At 40.5% G+C, this 27177-nt stretch overlaps 1 protein-coding gene across 1 annotated transcript in view; it reads left to right on the forward strand.

The window, feature by feature from the left end:
* LOC133539140 (uncharacterized) overlaps window positions 1-24818 on the forward strand; it is a 377041-nt gene extending 352223 nt beyond the window's left edge. Inside the window, exon 3 of the mRNA XM_061881241.1 lies at window positions 24745-24818. Coding sequence (XP_061737225.1) covers window positions 24745-24771 — 27 coding nt within the window. The 3' untranslated portion in view covers window positions 24772-24818. The remainder of the gene's footprint in view (window positions 1-24744) is intronic.
* Window positions 24819-27177: the final 2359 nt, after the last annotated feature.

The raw sequence follows: 27177 nt of genomic DNA on the forward strand, positions 1-27177 counted from the left end.
ACACACCCACACACACACGTTCTTTGTCTACTTTCTGCTCGCCTCTTTACCGACATGAAAACGGACGCCGCCACTTGATGGCGAGGCCGCGTGCGTGAAAGGCCTCCCAAGGCCTGCAAAGAGCCTTCACAATTCCCAGCTGCGTTCACGTGTTCTTCCCGCCACATGCAGGCAACAACACCGCTCACGCCCATTTAGCACAGACCTCCCAAAGTGTCGGAAACTCGGTGTTTCGTGGCTTTCTTTCTATTCCACAAATACTGCACATGAAAAAAGTTGCGTTCCCGTCAACAAACTGCAGGATCAAAAGCAAGATGAAAATGCCTCCAGAACAACCCCCAAAAAATATAGGTGCCAGGAAAAATATAGAGATGTGTACCGAATTCGGTGCTTGATATAAAGTGCTCAAAGTACAGGAAAGCTCCACTTTTCAAAACGTGTTGGCTCAATGCTAATTTACATTGGATACGCCATAGACAGGAGGAAGATTAGTTTAGTTTAGTTTAGTTTATTAGGGATCCCCGCTAGTCTACACCGCAGTGGAGACTATTCTTCCTGGGGTCCAGGCAGAAAAAAATATCACAATCACAAAACAAAAGATTACAATGCAGTACAACATGATCAAATAATAAAATTGTTGTAATGCAAAAATAGCAACAACAAAAAAAACACAACCAATAACTTCGATTTTGTCACACCTGGGTGAAGTCTTGTCTGGTTTCATGTCTTGTCATTTCCTGTTTTATTTTGAAAGGTTAACTCTCCCTCTCGTTTCGGGTCACTTGCCCTTCCTCCCGTGTCACTGGTCTCTCTCCTGATTGCCTGATTGTGCCCACCTGTGTCACCCTCCCTCACGTGTATAAATGTCTCTTCCGCCTCTTGTCTTGTGCCAGAGTATATCGTCTCGCTACGTGCCTCCAGCCTTGTACCAAGTTTGTTAAGTATTGTCTCACTTTATTTATTGATTTCTTTGTTTCCTCTGAGAGAGGGATTTTCTGTTGCTAAAGTTTTTCATGCTAGTAATTTGTATCTAGTTCATAGTGCCTTGTTTTCCTTTTCCCTCCTTTTGGAGCGTCTTTAGTTTACTGCCTTCTCGACTCCTTCGCATGATTGATTTTCCTTTTGTAGATTATTGTACGTTGTTGGTTTTCGCTATTGGATTCTTATAGAAATTTTGCTATTTGCCTTTTTCCTCCTTATGGAGTGATTTTTCTGTTTTTGGCCTTCTGCCCTTTGCTACTTTCCTTTGTTCCTCAAATATATCTCAGATAGATTTTGTAGCCACTTTGTTTTGATCACTCTGTTCTAGAGATAGCATAGAAATTTAATTAAAGTCTGATTTCAATTGTCCTTATTTTCGCCCAGCCCTAACAGATTTAACATAATAATGTTCATACCAAAGATAAAAAGAGCAATATCCCAAAAAACAAAAACAATATATATATATATATATATATATATATATATATATATATATATATATATATATATATATATATATATTAGAGATGCGCGGTTTGCGGTCTCATCCGCGGAGTCCGCGGATAAACCGCGGGTCGGGCAGTTAACATGACGAAAAAATAGATTTTAATTAGATTCGGGCGGGTGGCGGTTGAACCATCCGGAAATATTTGATATACATGGTTCTGGGATCGGTATCCTTTGCCATTCAAAGAGCCATTTAAGACCCGTGTCATGAAGCGAAGAAGACAATAGGAGACGCTGTTATTCTCTTGAATGACTGACAGCAGTCATCCAGAAAATAAGTATTAGGGCGTGTTTTGAAGTCATTGGCTTTGTCGCCTACCACAACATGTACGATCTGCTTGTCAGTCCAGCATCATGTTGTGTGTGGCTTCTGCGGCGACACGCACACGACTGCAAGGCATACTGGGTGACACAGAGTACACTAGTGGTTGTGATATAAACAATTTTAACACTCTTAGTAATATGTGCCACACTCTGAAGCCACACCAATTAAGAACGACAAACACATTTCGGGAGAACATCCTCACAGTAACACAACATGAACGCAACACAACAAATACCCAGAATCCTTTGTATTCATGACACTACCTGACTATTTTATACACCCCGCTAGCAGCAAACCCCGCCGCCTCCCCCCCGGTGCGTCGGTAAGGTGGGCGGGGTTGGGGGCACGGGGGTGTGAAATATATTCAGGAATCATACGGATACAAAGGATTATGGGTATTTGTTGTGTTGCGTCTATGTTGTGTTACTGTGAGGATGTTCTCCTGAAATGTGTTTGTCAATCTTGTTGGGTGTGGCTTCACAGCGTGGCGCATATTAGTAAGTGTTAAAGTTGTTTATATCACAACCATCAGTGTACTCTGTGTCACCCAGTATGCCTTTCAATCCTGAACATGTAATTGCGGAAGCTGCACACAACATGTTGATGGACCAACAATCGGTTCATACATGTTGTTGAAGGTGTCTAAGGCAATGGCTTCACAGCACACCCATGTTCCAGGATGAACGCTATTGGATAGTTGCGGGAACGTTACCGGCTCCAATTGTCTTCATTACTCTGTGAAACAGGTTTAAATAGCTCTGTGAGTGGTAAAGGCGGACAACCTCTGATGTATTTCAGCGGGCGGGTACGGTCCTGATAAAATGTTGGTTCGGGTGTACGGCGGGTGGATGACGACTTTGATAATGCAGATGATATAATTGCCTATTCGCGCATCTCTAATATATATATAATTTATTTAATTGCAAAAATAAAACAAAGAACCAATGGCCTAAAATATACAAATTAGCGTACCAAAGAAAAACAATAAGTTGAGTTGAGTTGTTTATTTCGAACACGTGACGAAAAAGTACTATCCATCCATTTTCTACTGCTTGTCCCATAATCAATAAAATAGTCATTCCATCGTACATTTTTTTTTTCCTTTTTACGGAAGGTTTTTTTGTAGAGAATAAATGATGAAAAAAAACACTTAATTGAACGGTTTAAAAGAGGACAAAACAGGAAAAAAATGAAAATAAAATTTTGAAACATAGTTTATCTTCAATTTCGACTCTTTAAAATTCAAAATTCAAACCAAAAAAATTAAGAGGGAAAAACTAACTAATTCGAGGCTTTTTTTATGGAACATCATTAGTATTTTTTCCTGGTTAAAATCCAATCTGCACTTTGTTAGAATATATAACAAATTGGACCAACCTATATTTCTAACAAAGACAAATCATTATTTCTTCTAGATTTTCCAAAACCAAAAATTTAAAAGAAATCCAAAATACTTTGAAATAAGATTTAAATTTGATTCTACAGATTTTCTAGATTTGCCAGAATAATTTTTGAATTTTAATCATAATAAGTTTGAAGAAATATTTCACAAATATTCTTTGTCGAAAAAACAGAAGCTAAAATGAAGAATTTAATTAAAATGTATTTATTATTCTTTACAATAAAATAAAAAAAAAATACTTGAACATTGATTTAAATTGTCAGGAAAGAAGAGGAAGGAACTTAAAAGGTAAAAAGGTATATGTGTTTAAAAATCCTAAAATCATTTTTAAGGTTGTATTTTTTCTCAAATTGTCTTTCTGAAAGTTATAAGAAGCAAAGTAAAAAAATAAATGAATTTATTTGAACAAGTGAAGACCAAGACTTTGAAATATTTTCTTGGCTTTTCAAATTCTATGAGTTTTGTCTCTCTTAGAATGAAAAATGTCGAGCAAAGCGAGACCAGCTTGCTAGTAAATATATTAGGGGTGGGCAAATTAGTGCGTTAATTATGAGTTAACTCATCAATCTATTAACGCCGACAATTATTTTATCGCACATTTGCGTATGTTGTTTACATGCTTTTTTTTGTTAACGCCTTTTCTTAACAAGATGGCGTCGCCCGGCGTTGAGGGGCTCTTGGTAAAGATGGAACATTTGGCAAAAATACTGGACAATTCTGCAAATTTCATGGCTGGCTTACAGCGTGGTCACTCCGGGATCACTTACGACCGCCAGACAATTCTGGATGTGGATAGATCGGGCCGTTTTGGACTGAATGACGCGTGCTTGCTAGACCGGCTAGCTAGCATGGGAATACTTTGCCGGCTACATCCAGCGGCCTGTGAAGCAGCGGAGTATATGTGTTGTCTGTCTATTTATGAATAATGCAGACGAGGAGTGTTGGCTGACTTCTTAACGTTTGCTTTCAGAGCGTGCATATCACAACATACAAGATGCCGTCATGGCGACACACAACCTATACCGGGCTACCGCGCATGCTCGTCACTCCTGTTGCATGCTGGGTAGGGTAGTTCTTTTATTCCCTGGCTCATAACATCACAATATAGTACCATGTATATGATGCGTTCAGTTTATCAAAGCACCAAGCAAACAATCGGAAAATTCCAATCGTATCAATTCCTAGATATGGTCATAATTATTTTAAGTGCACTACGCAGAATAAACACAACATTATTAATATTGCTACTACGGATAATTTGATCAAAACTTCCCTAAAACAGCCAACTACCTATAATATAGTTTTTTTAAACATAAGATCCCTGATAAAAAAAAAATGTTCCTGCTGTTACCTCAGAAATTGCCTGTTCAGATGTTATGATTGTGGCTCAGAGATTTGTATGTAGATTATATTTATTTTCCATAACAAACAGGATAACTTAAATACCCTGGCAGTGGCAATAAGCTTAAATGTTTGTATTTACATTTTTTGAGTTGATTTTCATAAAATATGCTATTTAACTGCTACTGTTTAACAAGGACTGATTTAAATTGTGTTTGCACAACAAATGTTTTGGTGCTTTTGTTCATGTGGGAGAATATTCCAATAAAGGTGCACTACACACTACTTTTGAATTCATTATTGGGCTTTGCGTATACAATGCAGTTAATCGCAATTAATCAGAGAAATAGTGCGATTAACTTCGATTAAAATTTTTAATCCTTGCCCAGCCCTAAAATAAATACAATTTAAAAATAGAGGCAGCTCACTGGTAAGTGCTGCTATTTGAGCTATTTTTAGAACAGGCCAGCCGGCGACTCATCTGGTCCTTACGGGCTACCTGGTGCCCGCGGGCACCGCCTTGGTGACCCCTGATCTAGAATAATCTCTTTCAGGAATACTTCTCCTCTTAGTCTGTTTTTTATTTTTTAAAACCCACTATGCTGGTGATTGATAGCAGATATTGTGGAAGTTGATTCCAGTAAGTGATTGCCCTGTACATAAGTTATTTTCAAAAACATCAGTTAGCATTAGCGATTTTACATGGCGAGTCCAACGCCTCCAAATGTGCTAATGAAAACTACAGCTGTGTAAGATGCACACTAGGCTCAAACAGCTGGCGTGTCATAAGTACAATGCTTACAGCATCACAGGTTCAAACACTGATGACATCTATTAAACAGACAAGAAGCAAGGAATCGTGCAGAGACAGAGTTACATTTTTATCAATGAGGACAGATGTATTGGGCTGCACACTTAGTTACAGTTCCAACCTACGCTCTAAGGTACAGTCCCACGTGCTCCTCTATTTATTTGGTAAATCCCTGATTACATCAGTGAGGCTGCTTCTGAAGGAAGGAGGGTAATTTCCGCAGCCCCAGTTAGACGCAATATATGATTATTCAAAAATGCAAATGTGCTGACACTCGTGATATCGCCCTGTCACTGCTTTGTCTGCGTCACGGTAATCGATGTTCGCCCTTGGCAGTCAGCAGGCCGGGTCTGGATACAAACACTGATACAGGACGACTATCCCTTTTGTGTCTTAGCACAGATAGAAAAGTACAACTTCAGCACAATTGATAATAACTATAGCAACGGCCTTTAAGCATAAGAGTAGTGTGATAACTTACACATAATTATTCTAACAAGGACTCAAAAGAAAAAGGCACATTCAGCTTCATGGCAAGGACTACTTCCTGGCTACGTCAACACATCACAGTCCATACAGTACTCAAGTCAAGTCAGACTTTATAGCACATTAAAACGACCTAAGTTGTTCTGCACAGGGCACATAAGGCAATACAAGAGAGAGTCAAACAGTAAAAATAACAGCACATTTCCAATTCAAATTGTTGAGGTAAAACAGGATAAAACCACAGTGCTATTTGTAGAATGCTTGTGAAAATAGATGCGTTTTTAGCCAGGTTGTAAAATGCTTTAGTGTTTGTGCAAGGGCAGATTGTTCCATAGTTTGGGGGCCAAAGGTCCCTGTGCTGAGTCTGGAGCAGCGGACAGACCTCAATGAGAGGAAGGGACCAGACCATGTAAACATTTGATGAATAAACAATGTCATCATGTTCCACTACTGCCACCTAACGTCTTGGAGTTGCAACTACACGGAGAGTCTAATGTACAATACTTGCAAATATGACTCAGAAGTGTAAGAAAGCAAGACTGTTAAATGATTAATGATAAAGTCTTTTTTTTTAATTTTTTTTTTAGAATTGATCAATCAACATAAAAGTTCCGTTGAGTATCAGTAACGATTCCAAAGTTCCCACATCTGTGGTGCCCTTCAAGGTTTCCCCATTGTCATCCCATTGGATTGAGTTTTTCCTTGCCCTGATGTGGGATCTGAGGAAGTCGTTGTGGCTTGTGCAGCCCTTTGAGACACAAGTGATTTAGGGCTATTAAAGTAAACTTTGATTGATTGATAATAGACGGATATCATCTATTGCTGGATGGAGTGCGGAATGAAGGAGTTATGAATACATGAATTATCATTATCTCTCTTTTTTTAAAGGTTCAAGATTTTTATGATAATTGTTCTTAGGGCTTTATGAACACTTGTAGTTTGAACAGTCCCTTAAAGTGGATCATTTTGCTGCTTTGGTTTGATTTCTTTGCTTAGTCCATTCCAGCATTTAATTCCACATACTGACATGCTAAAGGTTGTAAATGTTTTACGTGTATACAAATGTTTTCAATTAGATTGCGATGTGAATCGATGTTTTGTGCACCCCAACTAATTAACTAATCAGCTAATAGCAAACCCGCTGGATAGTTGATGTTGTTTCTGCATCCCTCTTGTGTGCACCCTGGCTCATTATGAAGGTGATATCACAGTGATGTCTCCATAAGGTGATATCACAGTCATGTCTCCATATGATGATATCACAGTCATGTCTCCATATGATGATATCACAGTCATGTCTCCATATGATGATATCACAGTCATGTCTCCATATGATGATATCACAGTCATGTCTCCATATGATGATATCACAGTCATGTCTCCATAAGGTGATATCACAGTCATGTCTACATATGATGATATCACAGTCATGTCTCCATATGATGATATCACAGTCATGTCTCCATATGATGATATCACAGTCATGTCTCCATATGATGATATCACAGTCATGTCTCCATAAGGTGATATCACAGTCATGTCTCCGTAAGGTGATATCACAGTCATGTCTCCATATGATGATATCACAGTCATGTCTCCATATGATGATATCACAGTCATGTCTCCATAAGGTGATATCACAGTCATGTCTCCGTAAGGTGATATCACAGTCATGTCTCCATAAGGTGATATCAGTCATGTCTCCATATGATGATATCACAGTCATGTCTCCATAAGGTGGTACTACAGTCATGTCTCCATAAGGTGATACTATAGTCATATCTCCATAAGGTGATATCAGAGTCATGTCTCCATAAGGTGATATCACAGTCATGTCTCCATAAGGTGATATCAGAGTAATGCCTCCATAAGGTGATAGAGTCATGTCTTCATAAGGTGATATCAGAGTCACGTCTCCATAAGGTGATACTACAGTCATGTCTCCATAAGGTGATATCAGAGCCATGTCTCCATAAGGTGATATCACAGTCATGTCTCCATATGATGATATCACAGTCATGTCTCCATATGATGATATCACAGTCATGTCTCCATAAGGTGATATCACAGTCATGTCTCCGTAAGGTGATATCACAGTCATGTCTCCATAAGGTGATATCACAGTCATGTCGCCATATGATGATATCACAGTCATGTCTCCATAAGGTGGTACTACAGTCATGTCTCCATAAGGTGATACTATAGTCGTATCTCCATAAGGTGATATCAGAGTCATGTCTCCATAAGGTGATATCACAGTCATGTCTCCGTAAGGTGATATCACAGTCATGTCTCCATAAGGTGATATCACAGTCATGTCTCCATAAGGTGATATCACAGTCATGTCTCCATAAGGTGATATCACAGTCATGTCTCCATAAGGTGATATCACAGTCATGTCTCCATAAGGTGATATCACAGTCATGTCTCCATATGATGATATCACAGTCATGTCTCCATAAGGTGATACTATAGTCATATCTCCATAAGGTGATATCAGAGTCATGTCTCCATAAGGTGATACTACAGTCATGTCTCCATAAGGTGATATCACAGTCATGTCTCCATAAGGTGATATCACAGTCATGTCTCCATAAGGTGATATCACAGTCATGTCTCCATAAGGTGATATCACAGTCATGTCTCCATAAGGTGATATCACAGTCATGTCTCCGTAAGGCGATATCAGAGTCATGTCTCCATAAGGTGATACTATAGTCATATCTCCATAAGGTGATATCAGAGTCATGTCTCCATAAGGTGATACTACAGTCATGTCTCCATAAGGTGATATCACAGTCATGTCTCCATAAGGTGATATCAGAGTAATGCCTCCATAAGGTGATAGAGTCATGTCTTCATAAGGTGATATCAGAGTCACGTCTCCATAAGGTGATACTACAGTCATGTCTCCATAAGGTGATATCAGAGCCATGTCTCCATAAGGTGATATCACAGTCATGTCTCCATAAGGTGATATCACAGTCATGTCTCCATAAGGTGATACTATAGTCATGTCTCCATAAGGTGATACTACAGTCATATCTCCATAAGGTGATATCAGAGTCATGTTTACATAAGGTGATAGAGTCATGTCTCCATAAGGTGTTAGTCATGTCTCCATAAGGTGATACTACAGTCATGTCTCCATAAGGTGATATCACAGTCATGTCTCCATATGATGATATCACAGTCATGTCTCCATAAGGTGATACTATAGTCATATCTCCATAAGGTGATATCAGAGTCATGTCTCCATAAGGTGATACTACAGTCATGTCTCCATAAGGTGATATCACAGTCATGTCTCCATAAGGTGATATCACAGTCATGTCTCCATAAGGTGATATCACAGTCATGTCTCCATAAGGTGATATCACAGTCATGTCTCCATAAGGTGATATCACAGTCATGTCTCCGTAAGGCGATATCAGAGTCATGTCTCCATAAGGTGATATCACAGTCATGTCTCCATAAGGTGATATCACAGTCATGTCTCCATAAGGTGATATCACAGTCATGTCTCCATATGATGATATCACAGTCATGTCTCCATAAGGTGATACTATAGTCATATCTCCATAAGGTGATATCAGAGTCATGTCTCCATAAGGTGATACTACAGTCATGTCTCCATAAGGTGATATCACAGTCATGTCTCCATAAGGTGATATCACAGTCATGTCTCCATAAGGTGATATCACAGTCATGTCTCCATAAGGTGATATCACAGTCATGTCTCCATAAGGTGATATCACAGTCATGTCTCCGTAAGGCGATATCAGAGTCATGTCTCCATAAGGTGATACTATAGTCATATCTCCATAAGGTGATATCAGAGTCATGTCTCCATAAGGTGATACTACAGTCATGTCTCCATAAGGTGATATCACAGTCATGTCTCCATAAGGTGATATCAGAGTAATGCCTCCATAAGGTGATAGAGTCATGTCTTCATAAGGTGATATCAGAGTCACGTCTCCATAAGGTGATACTACAGTCATGTCTCCATAAGGTGATATCAGAGCCATGTCTCCATAAGGTGATATCACAGTCATGTCTCCATAAGGTGATATCACAGTCATGTCTCCATAAGGTGATACTATAGTCATGTCTCCATAAGGTGATACTACAGTCATATCTCCATAAGGTGATATCAGAGTCATGTTTACATAAGGTGATAGAGTCATGTCTCCATAAGGTGTTAGTCATGTCTCCATAAGGTGATACTACAGTCATATCTCCATAAGGTGATATCAGAGTCATGTTTACATAAGGTGACAGAGTCATGTCTCCATAAGGTGATATCAGAGTCATGCCTCCATAAGGTGATATCAGTCATGCCTCCATAAGGTGATATCAGTCATGCCTCCATCAGGTGATATCACAGTCATGTCTCCATAAGGTGATATCACAGTCATGTCTCCGTAAGGCGATATCAGAGTCATGTCTCCATAAGGTGATACTATAGTCATATCTCCATAAGGTGATATCAGAGTCATGTCTCCATAAGGTGATACTACAGTCATGTCTCCATAAGGTGATATCACAGTCATGTCTCCATAAGGTGATATCAGAGTAATGCCTCCATAAGGTGATAGAGTCATGTCTTCATAAGGTGATATCAGAGTCACGTCTCCATAAGGTGATACTACAGTCATGTCTCCATAAGGTGATATCAGAGCCATGTCTCCATAAGGTGATATCACAGTCATGTCTCCATAAGGTGATATCACAGTCATGTCTCCATAAGGTGATACTATAGTCATGTCTCCATAAGGTGATACTACAGTCATATCTCCATAAGGTGATATCAGAGTCATGTTTACATAAGGTGATAGAGTCATGTCTCCATAAGGTGTTAGTCATGTCTCCATAAGGTGATACTACAGTCATATCTCCATAAGGTGATATCAGAGTCATGTTTACATAAGGTGACAGAGTCATGTCTCCATAAGGTGATATCAGAGTCATGCCTCCATAAGGTGATATCAGTCATGCCTCCATAAGGTGATATCAGTCATGCCTCCATCAGGTGATATCACAGTCATGTCTCCATAAGGTGATATCAGAGTCATGTCTCCATAAGGTGATATCAGAGTTATGTGTCCATAAGGTGATATCAGTCATGCCTCCATAAGGTGATATCAGTCATGCCTGCATAAGGTGATATCAGTCATGCCTCCATCAGGTGATATCACAGTCATGTCTCCATAAGGTGATATCAGAGTCATGTCTCCATAAGGTGATATCAGAGTCATGTCTCCATAAGGTGATACTACAGTCATGTCTCCATAAGGTGATACTACAGTCATGTCTCCATAAGGTGATACTATAGTCATGTCTCCATAAGGTGATACTATAGTCATGTCTCCATAAGGTGATACTACAGTCATGTCTCCATAAGGTGATACTACAGTCATGTCTCCATAAGGTGATACTACAGTCATGTCTCCATAAGGTGATACTATAGTCATGTCTACATAAGGTGATACTACAGTCATGTCTCCATAAGGTGATACTATAGTCATGTCTACATAAGGTGATACTACAGTCATGTATACATAAGGTGATACTACAGTCATGTCTCCATAAGGTGATACTACAGTCATGTCTCCATAAGGTGATACTATAGTCATGTCTCCATAAGGTGATACTATAGTCATGTCTCCATAAGGTGATACTACAGTCATGTCTCCATAAGGTGATACTACAGTCATGTCTCCATAAGGTGATACTACAGTCATGTCTCCATAAGGTGATACTATAGTCATGTCTACATAAGGTGATACTATAGTCATGTCTACATAAGGTGATACTACAGTCATGTCTCCATAAGGTGATACTACAGTCATGTATACATAAGGTGATACTACAGTCATGTCTCCATAAGGTGATACTATAGTCATGTCTCCATAAGGTGATACTATAGTCATGTCTACATAAGGTGATACTACAGTCATGTCTCCATAAGGTGATATCACAGTCATGTCAACATAAGGTGATATCACAGTCATGTCTCCATAAGGTGATACTACAGTCATGTCTCCATAAGGTGATAGAGTCATGCCTCCATAAGGTGATATCAGAGTCATGCCTCCATAAGGTGATAGAGTCATGTCTTCATAAGGTGATATCAGAGTCATGTCTCCATAAGGTGATATCACAGTCTTGTATACATAAGGTGATATCACAGTCATGTCTCCATAAGGTGATATCACAGTCATGTATACATAAGGTGATACTACAGTCATGTCTCCATAAGGTGATATCAGAGTCATGTCAACATAAGGTGATATCACAGTCATGTCAACATAAGGTGATATCACAGTCATGTCTCCATAAGGTGATACTACAGGTGGGGGCGGCATGGCGTAGTGGGTAGAGCGGCTGTGCCAGAAACCTGAGGGTTGCAGGTTCGCTTCCCACCTATGGACATCAAAGTCGCTGCCGTTGTGTCCTTGGGCATGACACTTCACCCTTTGCCCCCGGTGCCGCTCACACCGGTGAATGAATGATTGGTGGTGGTCGGAGGGGCCGTAGGCGCAAACTGGCAGCCACGCTTCCGTCAGTCTACCCCAGGGCAGCTGTGGCTACTGATGTAGCTTACCACCACCAGGTGTGAATGAATGATGGGTTCCCACTTCTCTGTGAGCGCTTTGAGTATATAACAATAGAAAAGCGCGATATAAATATAATCCATTATTATTATTACAGTCATGTCTCCATAAGGTGATACTATAGTCATGTCTCCATAAGGTGATACTACAGTCATGTCTCCATAAGGTGATACTATAGTCATGTAAACATAAGGTGATACTACAGTCATGTCTCCATAAGGTGATACTACAGTCATGTCTCCATAAGGTGATATTATAGTCATGTCTACATAAGGTGATACTACAGTCATGTCTCCATAAGGTGATACTATAGTCATGTAAACATAAGGTGATACTACAGTCATGTCTACATAAGGTGATACTACAGTCATGTCTCCGTAAGGTGATATTATAGTCATGTCTCCATAAGGTGATTCTACAGTCATGTCTACATAAGGTGATACTACAGTCATGTCTCCATAAGGTGATACTATAGTCATGTAAACATAAGGTGATACTACAGTCATGTCTCCATAAGGTGATACTACAGTCATGTCTCCATAAGGTGATACTACAGTCATGTCTCCATAAGGTGATATTATAGTCATGTCTACATAAGGTGATACTACAGTCATGTCTCCATAAGGTGATACTACAGTCATGTCTCCGTAAGGTGATATTATAGTCATGTCTCCATAAGGTGATTCTACAGTCATGTCTACATAAGGTGATACTACAGTCATGTCTACATAAGGTGATACTACAGTCATGTCTCCATAAGGTGATACTACAGTCATGTCTCCATAAGGTGATACTATAGTCATGTAAACATAAGGTGATACTACAGTCATGTCTCCATAAGGTGATATTATAGTCATGTCTACATAAGGTGATACTACAGTCATGTCTCCATAAGGTGATACTATAGTCATGTAAACATAAGGTGATACTACAGTCATGTCTCCATAAGGTGATACTACAGTCATGTCTCCATAAGGTGATACTATAGTCATGTCTACATAAGGTGATACTACAGTCATGTATACATAAGGTGATACTACAATCATGTCTCCATAAGGTGATACTACAGTCATGTCTACATAAGGTGATACTACAGTCATGTATACATAAGGTGATATCACAGTCATGTATACATAAGGGGATACTACAGTCATGTATACATAAGGTGATATCACAGTCATGTCTCCATAAGGTGATACTACAGTCATGTCTCCATAAGGTGATACTACAGTCATGTATACATAAGGTGATACTACAGTCATGTCTCCATAAGGTGATACTACAGTCATGTATACATAAGGTGATACTACAGTCATGTCTCCATAAGGTGATACTATAGTCATGTCTCCATAAGGTGATACTATAGTCATGTCTCCATAAGGTGATACTATAGTCATGTCTCCATAAGGTGATACTACAGTCATGTCTCCATAAGGTGATACTACAGTCATGTCTCCATAAGGTGATACTACAGTCATGTATACATAAGGTGATACTACAGTCATGTCTCTATAAGGTGATACTACAGTCATGTCTCCATAAGGTGATACTATAGTCATGTAAACATAAGGTGATACTACAGTCATGTCTACATAAGGTGATACTACAGTCATGTATACATAAGGTGATACTACAGTCATGTATACATAAGGTGATACTACAGTCATGTATACATAAGGTGATACTACAGTCATGTATACATAAGGTGATACTATAGTCATGTCTCCATAAGGTGATACTACAGTCATGTCTCCATAAGGTGATACTACAGTCATGTATACATAAGGTGATACTACAGTCATGTATACATAAGGTGATACTACAGTCATGTCTCCATAAGGTGATATCACAGTCATGTATACATAAGGTGATATCACAGTCATGTATACATAAGGTGATACTATAGTCATGTCTACATAAGGTGATACTACAGTCATGTCTACATAAGGTGATACTACAGTCATGTATACATAAGGTGATATCACAGTCATGTATACATAACTTGATACTATAGTCATGTCAACATAAGGTGATACTACAGTCATGTCTACATAAGGTGATACTACAGTCATGTCTACATAAGGTGATACTACAGTCATGTATACATAAGGTGATACTACAGTCATGTATACATAAGGTGATACTACAGTCATGTATACATAAGGTGATACTACAGTCATGTCTACATAAGGTGATACTACAGTCATGTCTCCATAAGGTGATACTACAGTCATGTATACATAAGGTGATACTACAGTCATGTCTCCATAAGGTGATATCACAGTCATGTATACATAAGGTGATATCACAGTCATGTATACATAAGGTGATACTATAGTCATGTCTACATAAGGTGATACTACAGTCATGTCTACATAAGGTGATACTACAGTCATGTATACATAAGGTGATATCACAGTCATGTATACATAACTTGATACTATAGTCATGTCAACATAAGGTAATATCACAGTCATGTCTCCATAAGGTGATACTACAGTCATGTCTACATAAGGTGATACTACAGTCATGTCTCCATAAGGTGATACTACAGTCATGTATTCATAAGGTGATACTACAGTCATGTCTCTATAAGGTGATACTACAGTCATGTCTCCATAAGGTGATACTATAGTCATGTAAACATAAGGTGATACTACAGTCATGTCTACATAAGGTGATACTACAGTCATGTCTACATAAGGTGATACTACAGTCATGTCTACATAAGGTGATACTACAGTCATGTCTACATAAGGTGATACTACAGTCATGTCTCCATAAGGTGATACTACAGTCATGTCTCCATAAGGTGATACTACAGTCATGTATACATAAGGTGATACTACAGTCATGTCTCTATAAGGTGATACTACAGTCATGTCTCCATAAGGTGATACTATAGTCATGTAAACATAAGGTGATACTACAGTCATGTCTACATAAGGTGATACTACAGTCATGTCTACATAAGGTGATACTACAGTCATGTATACATAAGGTGATACTACAGTCATGTATACATTAGGTGATACTACAGTCATGTATACATAAGGTGATACTACAGTCATGTATACATAAGGTGATACTACAGTCATGTCTCCATAAGGTGATATCACAGTCATGTATACATAAGGTGATATCACAGTCATGTATACATAAGGTGATACTACAGTCATGTCTACATAAGGTGATACTACAGTCATGTATACATAAGGTGATATCACAGTCATGTATACATAACTTGATACTATAGTCATGTCAACATAAGGTGATACTACAGTCATGTCTACATAAGGTGATACTACAGTCATGTCTCCATAAGGTGATACTACAGTCATGTATACATAAGGTGATACTACAGTCATGTATACATAAGGTGATACTACAGTCATGTCTCCATAAGGTGATATCACAGTCATGTATACATAAGGTGATATCACAGTCATGTATACATAAGGTGATACTACAGTCATGTCTCCATAAGGTGATACTACAGTCATGTATACATAAGGTGATACTACAGTCATGTCTCCATAAGGTGATATCACAGTCATGTATACATAAGGTGATATCACAGTCATGTATACATAAGGTGATACTATAGTCATGTCTCCATAAGGTGATACTACAGTCATGTATACATAAGGTGATACTACAGTCATGTCTCCATAAGGTGATACTACAGTCATGTATACATAAGGTGATACTACAGTCATGTCTCCATAAGGTGATACTATAGTCATGTCTACATAAGGTGATACTACAGTCATGTCTCCATAAGGTGATACTATAGTCATGTCTACATAAGGTGATACTACAGTCATGTCTCTATAAGGTGATACTACAGTCATGTCTCCATAAGGTGATACTACAGTCATGTCTCCATAAGGTGATACTACAGTCATGTCTCCATAAGGTGATACTATAGTCATGTATACATAAGGTGATACTACAGTCATGTCTACATAAGGTGATACTACAGTCATGTCTCCATAAGGTGATACTATAGTCATGTATACATAAGGTGATACTACAGTCATGTCTCCATAAGGTGATACTATAGTCATGTCTCCATAAGGTGATACTATAGTCATGTCTCCATAAGGTGATACTATAGTCATGTCTACATAAGGTGATACTACAGTCATGTCTCCATAAGGTGATACTACAGTCATGTCTCCATAAGGTGATACTATAGTCATGTATACATAAGGTGATACTACAGTCATGTATACATAAGGTGATACTACAGTCATGTATACATAAGGTGATACTACAGTCATGTCTACATAAGGTGATACTACAGTCATGTCTCCATAAGGTGATACTACAGTCATGTATACATAAGGTGATACTACAGTCATGTATACATAAGGTGATACTACAGTCATGTCTCCATAAGGTGATATCACAGTCATGTATACATAAGGTGATATCACAGTCATGTATACATAAGGTGATACTATAGTCATGTCTACATAAGGTGATACTACAGTCATGTCTACATAAGGTGATACTACAGTCATGTCTACATAAGGTGATACTACAGTCATGTATACATAAGGTGATATCACAGTCATGTATACATAAGTTGATACTATAGTCATGTCTACATAAGGTGATACTATAGTCATGTCAACATAAGGTGATATCACAGTCATGTCTACATAAGGTGATACTACAGTCATGTATACATAAGGTGATATCACAGTCATGTATACATAAGTTGATACTATAGTCATGTCTACATAAGGTGATACTATAGTCATGTCAACATAAGGTGATATCACAGTCATGTCTACATAAGGTGATACTACAGTCATGTATACATAAGGTGATACTACAGTCATGTCTACATAAGGTGATACTACAGTCATGTATACATAAGGTGATACTACAGTCATGTCTCTATAAGGTGATACTACAGTCATGTCTCCATAAGGTGATACTATAGTCATGTAAACATAAGGTGATACTACAGTCATGTCTACATAAGGTGATACTACAGTCATGTATACATAAGGTGATACTACAGTCATGTCTACATAAGGTGATACTACAGTCATGTATACATAAGGTGATATCACAGTCATGTATACATAAGGTGATACTATAGTCATGTCTACATAAGGTGATACTACAGTCATGTCTACATAAGGTGATACTACAGTCATGTATACATAAGGTGATATCACAGTCATGTATACATAAGGTGATATCAGTCATGTATACATAAGGTGATATCACAGTCATGTATACATAAGGTGATACTATAGTCATGTCTACATAAGGTGATACTACAGTCATGTATACATAAGGTGATATCACAGTCATGTATACATAAGGTGATATCAGTCATGTATACATAAGGTGATACTACAGTCATGTATACATAAGGTGATACTACAGTCATGTATACATAAGTTGATACTACAGTCATGTCTACATAAGGTAATATCACAGTCATGTCTCCATATTTCCTTCAATAAAAGCTGATTATGGTTGTAACTCACAATACAAACTCCTCCCTACGGGACGCGGGTGTTGTTGATGCGACTGCACGGCGTGAGCGCCACAGGTGACATAAAAAGTTCTCTGTAATCGGACTCTTAGTTTTATGACGCACAGCCGACACGTGACGGCGTATTTGCTGTGAGCTGTGACCGCACCAATGCGTCCCTGGCGTCCTGGCAATGACCCACCTGGTGATGACGATGTCTCCCCTCGCACAACTTGATCTGCGCGCCACGGCGTTTGCAAATGATTTTGTTGTGTGCGCTCTTGACAAACAGCAGCTGTCACGGCCACAGCGCCACCAGATGCTCAGTAATTATTCTATTTCCTTTCCCCGCCGAGGCGCCGTTTGATGCGTTTTCATCTGCCTGCATTTAGGGGGTGGGGGGGGGCAATGTTGTGTTCCTGCGAGGATGAGTGTGTTGCGGCAATGTGATGATTGTGAGTCGCGGCTTTGGGTTGCGTGTCGTCACGCGGCAAAAACTGCTTACAGACGCCGGCGTGTGCACGCCATTTCCTGTTTCGTGTGTTAGTGCGACTCGCAGAAGAAGATAAACTTCCCTGCACACTTAATGAGTTTTCGTTGTTGCTCCTGGGCTCCCCCCTAAATGCTAACATTGTTGGATTGTTTGACTCAACACCCCTCCCCTTAGACCAGGGGTCGGGAACCTTTTTGGCTGAGAGAGCCATGAAAGCCAAATATTTTAAAGTGTATTACCGTGAGAGCCATATAATATCTTTCAACACTGAATACAACTAAATGCATGCATTTTTTAAGAAAGACCAACATTTTTAGAGTATAATAAGTCTGATTTTGTTTTATAACATTTTTATTCTGAAGCTAACCAATAATAAATAAAATACTTCTTACTATTGATGCGACTTCTTGAACAGGTGCGGTAGGAAACGGATGGATGGATTAAAATGCATGAGACTGTTTTATATGTTTAACGTTATTTTTAACACTGATTACCAGCGGAATTATTTATTACTAATCGTGTCAGGCAGGCCTGGGCAATTATTTTAACTCGGGGGCCAAATTTAGAGAAAAAAAAATGTGTCTGGGGGCCGGTATATCTGATTTTTAGGAACACTAATACAAAAACTCACAATAATGTCTGATTCAATCAATCATCAATCAATGTTTACTTATATAGCCCTAAATCACTAGTGTCTCAAAGGGCTGCACAAACCACTACGACATCCTCGGTAGGCCCACATAAGGGCAAGGAAAACTCCCCCCAGTGGGACGTCGGTGACAATGATGACTATGAGAACCTTGGAGAGGAGGAAAGCAATGGATGTCGAGCGGGTCTAACATGATACTGTGAAAGTTCAATCCATAATGGATCCAACACAGTCGCAAGAGTCCAGTCCAAAGCGGATCCAACACAGCAGGGAGAGTCCCGTTCACAGCGGAGCCAGCAGGAAACCATCCCAAGCGGAGGCAGATCAGCAGCGCAGAGATGTCCCCAGCCGATACACAGGCGAGTAGTACATGGCCACCGGATCAGACCGGACCCCCTCCACAAGGGAGAGTGGGACATAGGAGAAAAAGAAAAGAAACGGCAGATCAACTGGTCTAAAAAGGGAGTCTATTTAAAGGCTACAGTATACAAATGAGTTTTAAGGTGAGACTTAAATGCTTCAACTGAGGTAGCATCTCGAACTGTTACCGGGAGGGCATTCCAGAGTACTGGAGCCCGAAATGAAAACGCTCTATAGCCCGCAGACTTTTTTTGGGCTTTGGGAACAAGCCGGAGTCCTTTGAATGCAGATTTCTTGCCGGGACATATGGTACAATACAATCGGCAAGATAGGATGGAGCTAGACCGTGTAGTATTTTATACGTAAGTAGTGAAACCTTAAAGTCACATCTTAAGTGCACAGGAAGCCAGTGCAGGTGAGCCAGTACAGGTATATATGTATGTATATATGTATATAAAGGTATATACAGTATAGGTATATATGTATGTATATATGTATATAAAGGTATATACAGTACAGGCGTAATGTGATCAAACTTTCTTGTTCTTGTCAAAAGTCTAGCAGCCGCATTTTGTACCAACTGTAATCTTTTAATGCTAGACATGGGGAGACCCGAAAATAATACGTTACAGTAGTCGAGACGAGACGTAACAAACGCATGGATAATGGTCTCAGCGTCTTTAGTGGACAGAATGGAGCAAATTTTAGCGTTATTACGGAGATTAAAGAAGGCCGTTTTAGTAATGCTTTTAATGTGTGACTCAAAGGAGAGAGTTGGGTCAAAGATAATACCCGGATTCTTTACCGTGTCACCTATTTTAATTGTTTGGTTGTCAAATGTTAAAGTTGTATTATTAAATAGAGGTCGGTGTCTAGCAGGACTGATAATCAGCATTTCCGTTTTTTTTGGCGTTGAGTTGCAAAAAGTTAGCGGACATCCATTGTTTAATTTCATTAAGACACGCCTCCAGCTGACTACAATCCGGTGTGTTGGTCAGCTTTAGGGGCATGTAGAGTTGGGTGTCATCAGCATAACAGTGAAAGCTAACACCGTATTTGCGTATGATGTCACCCAGCGGCAGCATGTAGAGACTGCCGCTGATTGAATGCTAAAAAAGTTATGAGAGACTCTCTTAAAAAACAGAATGGAATTTTACATTTTTTTCACTGAACGAGACACTCAGAATGTACATGAAAATAAAGAACGTGGGATTTACAATATTAACTATGAACGATAAAACACTGAATATTAACAACACCACCTTTCGATCGACATGTTTGCAATCAAGCAAAACGCAACTAAAGTGCAACAGAAACATCAAAATATGAAAGTGAGGGGGAAAAAAAACTCACTTACAATCTGATATATCTGATATATATCACTAAGCTTTAGAACTTTGTTGTAAAAATTTATTTCCGCATCTGTACCTGACACCCACATTTCAGGTTGACTGCTCTGGAAACACTCTGTGGAAACGCTCACCACCCACACTGCCTGGTGCCTCGTCAGAGCTGCCGTGACTTAGATTACCATAGTAACAAATTAGATTAGCATAGTAACTAATTATATTACTATAGTAACTAGTATATCATGCAAAAGAGCCGATTTCAACCATTGATTTACTTGATATAGTTCAGGATTCACGGTCATTAGAAAACATGACTGCACATCATGATGGCAGCTACAATTTTCATCTTGAAGATCTAAAAAAAAATATTTGGGAATGTCCGGTGGGCCTGATTAAAAAGCATAACGCACGTGGCCCCCGGGCCAAATTTGCCCAAGTCTGGTGTTAAGCAATGTCAGCTATGATGTATCTGAGTGCCAGACGCAGTCATCAAAAGAGCCACATCAATCAATCAATCAATCAATGTTTACTTATATAGCCCTAAATCACTAGTGTCTCAAAGGGCTGCACAAACCACCACGACATCCTCGGTAGGCCCACATAAGGGCAAGGAAAACTCACACCCAGTGGGACATCGGTGACAATAATGATCCAGTGGGACGTCTGTGACAATAATGATTATGAGAACCTTAGAGAGGAGGAAAGCAATGGATGTCGAGCGGGTCTAACATGATACTGTGAAAGTTCAATCCACAATGGATCCAACACAGTCGCGAGAGTCCAGTCCAAAGCGGGTCCAACTCAGCAGCGAGAGTCCCATTCACAGCGGAGCCAGCAGGAAACCATCCAAAGCGGAGGCGGATCAGCAGCGCAGAGATGTCGAGGCGGATCAGCAGCGCAGATATGTCCCCAGCCGATACACAGGCAAGCAGTACATGGCCACCGGATCGGACCGGACCCCCTCCACAGGGGAGAGTGGGACATAGAAGAAAAAGAAAAGAAACAGCAGATCAACTGGTCTAAAAAGGGAGTCTATTTAAAGGCTAGAGTATACAAATGAGTTTTAAGGTGAGACTTAAATGCTTCTACTGAGGTGGCATCTCGAACTGTTACCGGGAGGGCATTCCAGAGTACTGGAGCCCGAACGGAAAACGCTCTATAGCCCGCAGACTTTTTTTGGGCTTTGGGAATCACTAACAAGCCGGAGTCCTTTGAACGCAGATTTCTTGCCGGGACATATGGTACAATACAATCGGCAAGATAGGATGGAGCTAGACCGTGTAGTATTTTATACGTAAGTAGTAAAACCTTAAAGTCACATCTTAAGTGCACAGGAAGCCAGTGCAGGTGAGCCAGTACAGGTGTAATGTATCTGACTCTAGAGCCATAGGTTCCCTACCCCTGCCTTAGACCTCAGTAAACCAGTGCAGACAATAATGTTGACATACACAAAACCCATCCATCCTTTTTCCGTCGCTTATCCAAGTCCGACATGCAGGGGCAGGCAGTCTAAGCAGACTTCCCTGTACCCGGCCACCTCCTGTAGTTTCATAGGGGGGATACCGGGGCATTCCCAGGCCAGCTGTGAGACATAGTCCCTCCAACTTGTCCTCAGTCATCGCCAAGGTCTCTTCCCGGCTGGACATGCCCAAAACACCTCACCAGGAGGCATCTGTAGAAGACGCCCGAGCCATCTCGGCTGGCTCCTCTCGACGTTAAGGAGCAGCGGATCTACTCTGAGTCTCTACCGCAGGGGTAGGGAAACTATGGCTCTAGAGCCAGATGTGGCTCTTTTGATGACTGCATCTGGCTCTCGGATACATCTGAGCAGACATTGCTTAACACGATAAGAATTGAATAATTCCATTTGTATTCACAATGTTAAAAATAACATTCAAAATATAAAACATTCGCATGCATTTTTATGTTCAAGAAATTGCATTAATGGTAAGAAGTAATTTATTTATTATTAGTTAGTGTGGGTCTTGCCCTCCAGGGGGTTCTTAAGACCACCAAGCACCAAATGAGAGCCTGTTTCAGGGTTACAATATTGTTTTATTATTCAATAAGTCTCTCAGTTGCTTTCCAGCAATTGTCTTTTCCTCTTTTGTTCTCGCTGACGCTCTGGCTCCAGCCCCGGCCCCAACTTCGTCTCTCCTCCTGGCTGCTGCTTATAACATTGCGACAGATGATTGGAAAACAAGGCCCAGGTGGGCCATCTACGCACCTGTCGCTGATTTCGAGGCCGGTCCTGGCAACACCCTGCTTCGCTGCAGGCCCACAGGCCACGCCCCCTCCACAGTTAGCTTCAGAATAACAATGTTATTTTGCAACTCAACGCCAAAAAAACGGAAATGCTGATTATCGGTCCTGCTAGACACCGAACTCTATTTAATAATACAACTCTAACATTTGACAACCAAACAATTAAACAAGGCGACACGGTAAAGAATCTGGGTATTATCTTCGACCCAACTCTCTCCTTTGAGGCACACATTAAAAGCGTTACTAAAACGGCCTTCTTTCATCTCCGTAATATCGCTAAAATTCGCTCCATTCTGTCCACTAAAGACGCTGAGATCATTATCCATGCGTTTGTTACGTCTCGCCTCGACTACTGTAACGTATTATTTTCGGGTCTCCCCATGTCTAGCATTAAAAGATTACAGTTGGTACAAAATGCGGCTGCTAGACTTTTGACAAGAACAAGAAAGTTTGATCACATTACGCCTGTACTGTATATACCTTTATATACATATATACATACATATATACCTGTACTGGCTCACCTGCACTGGCTTCCTGTGCACTTAAGATGTGACTTTAAGGTTTTACTACTTACGTATAAAATACTACACGGTCTAGCTCCATCCTATCTTGCCGATTGTATTGTACCATGTGTCCCGGTAAGAAATCTGCGTTCAAAGGACTCTGGCTTATTAGTGATTCCTAGAGCCCAAAAAAAGTCTGCGGGCTATAGAGCGTTTTCCGTTCGGGCTCCAGTACTCTGGAATGCCCTCCCGGTAACAGTTCGAGATGCCACCTCAGTAGAAGCATTTAAGTCTCACCTTAAAACTCATTTGTATACTCTAGCCTTTAAATAGACTCCCTTTTTAGACCAGTTGATCTGCCGTTTCTTTTCTTTTTCTTCTATGTCCCACTCTCCTTTGTGGAGGGAGTCCGGTCCGATCCGGTGGCCATGTACTGCTCGCCTGTGTATCGGCTTGGGACATCTCTGCGCTGCTGATCAGCCTCCGCTTGGGATGGTTTCCTGCTGGCTCCGCTGTGAACGGGACTCTCGCTGCTGTGTTGGATCCGCTTTGGACTGGACTCTCGCGACTGTGTTGGATCCATTATGGATTGATCTTTCACAGTATCATGTTCTCATATGTTCTCATAGTCATCAGTATCACAGTATCATGTTCTCATAGTCATCATTGTCACCGACGTCCCACTGGGTCATTATCGTCACCGGTGTCCCACTGGGTGTGAGTTTTCCTTGCCCTTGTGTGGGCCTACCGAGGATGTCGTAGTGGTTTGTGCAGCCCTTTGAGACACTAGTGATTTAGGGCTATATAAGTAAACATTGATTGATTGATTGAAAAGAATAAGAGACATATTATACTCTACAAATGTTGGTCTTACTTAAAAATGCACGCGTTTAGTTGTGTTTAGTGTTAAAAAAAAAATTACATGGCTCTTAGGGAAATACATTTTAAAATATTTGGCTTCTTGGCTCTCTCAGTCAAAAAGGTTCCCGACCCCTGCTCTACCGGATGACCGAGCTCCTCACCCTATCACTGAGGGTGATCCCAGACATCCTGCGGAGGAAACTCATTTTTGCCGCTTGTTGGCACTCAGCATCAAGGGTTGGAATTGGGGGTAAAATCACCAAATTGGGGGTAAAATCCCCAAAGCTCATGGTCATGAGCTTTGGGTCATGACCGAAAGGATAAGATCACGGGTACAAGCGGCCGAAATGAGTTTCCTCCGCCGTGTGGCGGGTCTCTCTCTTAGAGATAGGGTGAGAAGTTCTGCCATCCGGGAGGAACTCAAAGTAAAGCCGCTGCTCCTTCACATGGAGAGGAGCCAGATGAGGTGGTTCGGGCATCTGGTCAGGATGCCACCCGAACGCCTCCCTAGGGAGGTGTTTAGGGCACGTCCAACCGGTAGGAGGCCACGGGGAAGATCCAGGACCCGTTGGGAAGACTATGTCTCCCGGCTGGCCTGGGAACGCCTCGGGATCCCCCGGGAAGAGCTAGACGAAGTGGCTGGGGAGAGGGAAGTCTGGGCTTCCCTGCTTAGGCTGCTGCCCCCGCGACCCGACCTCGGATAAGCGGAAGATGATGGATGATGGATCACCAAAAATTATTCCCGGGCGCGGCTACCGCTGCTGCCCACTCCTCCCCTCACCTCCTCGGGGGCGATCAAGGGTAATGGGTCAAATGCAGAGAATAATTTTGCCACACCGAGTGTGTGTGTGAAACAATCACGGGTACTTTAAAGGCCTACTGAAATGAGATGTTCTTACTTAAACGGAGAATAGCAGGTCCATTCTATGTGTCATACTTGATCATTACGCGATATTGCCATATTTTTGCTGAAAGGATTTAGTAGAGAACATCCACGATAAAGTTCACAACTTTTGGTCGCTAATAAAAAAGCCTTGTCTGTACCGGAAGTAGCAGACGATGACGTCACAAGGGTGAGGGGCTCCTCACATCCTCACATTGTTTATAACGGGAGCCTCTAGCTGCAAGAGCTATTCGGACCGAGAAAACGACAATTTCCCCATTAAATTGAGCGAGGACGAAAGATTCGTGGATGATGATATTGATAACGAAGGACTAGAAAAAATGAATGAATAAAAAATAAAGTTAAAAAAAAAAAAGGCGATGGGGACAGATTCAAATGTTTTTAGACACATTTACTAGAGTAATTCAGGGAAATCTCTTATCTTTCTATTGTGTTGCTAGTCTTTTAGTGAGTTAAATAGTACCTGATAGTCGGAGGGGTGTGTCCACGGGTGTCTGGAGGCCAGTGTCTGAGGGAAGTCGACGGCAGCTGTATGGACGGCGCAAGCTCCGCTGATCTTCGGTAAGAGACGACTTTTTACCACAATTTTCTCACCGAAACCTGCCGGTTGACAAGTGGTCGGGAACTATGTTCACTTGACCGCTCTGATCAATCAATCAATCAATCAATCAATGTTTATTTATATAGCCCCAAATCACAAATGTCTCAAAGGACTGCACAAATCATTACGACTACAACATCCTCGGAAGAACCCACAAAAGGGCAAGGAAAACTCACACCCAGTGGGCAGGGAGAATTCACATCCAGTGGGACGCCAGTGACAATGCTGACTATGAGAAACCTTGGAGAGGACCTCAGATGTGGGCAACCCCCCCCCTCTAGGGGACCAAAAGCAATGGATGTCGAGCGGGTCTAACATGATACTGTGAAAGTTCCATAGTAAAGCTTCAGGACGGGAATTTTAAACAACACTGTGTGTTTGTGTTGCTAAAGGCTAAAGCTTCCCACCTCCATCTTTCAACTTTGACTTCTCCATTTTTAATTGAAGAAATTGCAAAAGATTCAGCAACACAGATGTCCAGAATACTGTGTAATTGCGCCATGAAAAAAGACTTTTAGCCGTAAATTGTGCTGCGCTATGTCCTCTACAGTCCGTGATGTCACGCGCATGCGTCATCATTCCACGACGTTTTCAACAAGAAACTCCGCGGGAAATTTACAATTGCAATTTAGTAAACTAAACCGGCCGTATTGGCATGTGTTGCAATGTTAATATTTCATCATTTGGGTGACGTCATACGCAAATACGGTATTAGCTTTCACTGTTATGCTGATGACACCCAACTCTACATGCCCCTAAAGCTGACCAACACGCCGGATTGTAGTCAGCTGGAAGCGTGTCTTAATGAAATTAAACAATGGATGTCCGCTGACTTTTTGCAACTTAACGCCAAAAAAACGGAAATACTGATTATCGGTCCTGCTAGACACAGACCTCTATTTAATAATACAACTTTAACATTTGACAACCAAATAATAAAACAAGGTGACTCGGTAAAAAAATCTGGATATTATCTTCGACCCAACTCTCTCCTTTGAATCATATATTAAAACCGTTACTAAAACGGCCTTCTTTCATTTCCGTAATATCGCAAAAATTCGCTCCATTTCGTCCACTAAAGACGCCGAGATCATTATCCATGCGTTTGTTACGTCTCCAATAAGCTTAAATGCAAGCAAACTTTTGATTGTGTTTTTAACGAGTTAAAATGCATTAGAAAAATAAAAATGCATGTGTTCATGTCTTACATGAG

Source organism: Nerophis ophidion, linkage group LG20, assembly GCF_033978795.1.
Source record: "Nerophis ophidion isolate RoL-2023_Sa linkage group LG20, RoL_Noph_v1.0, whole genome shotgun sequence".
In the NCBI taxonomy this organism is placed as follows: domain Eukaryota; kingdom Metazoa; phylum Chordata; class Actinopteri; order Syngnathiformes; family Syngnathidae; genus Nerophis; species Nerophis ophidion.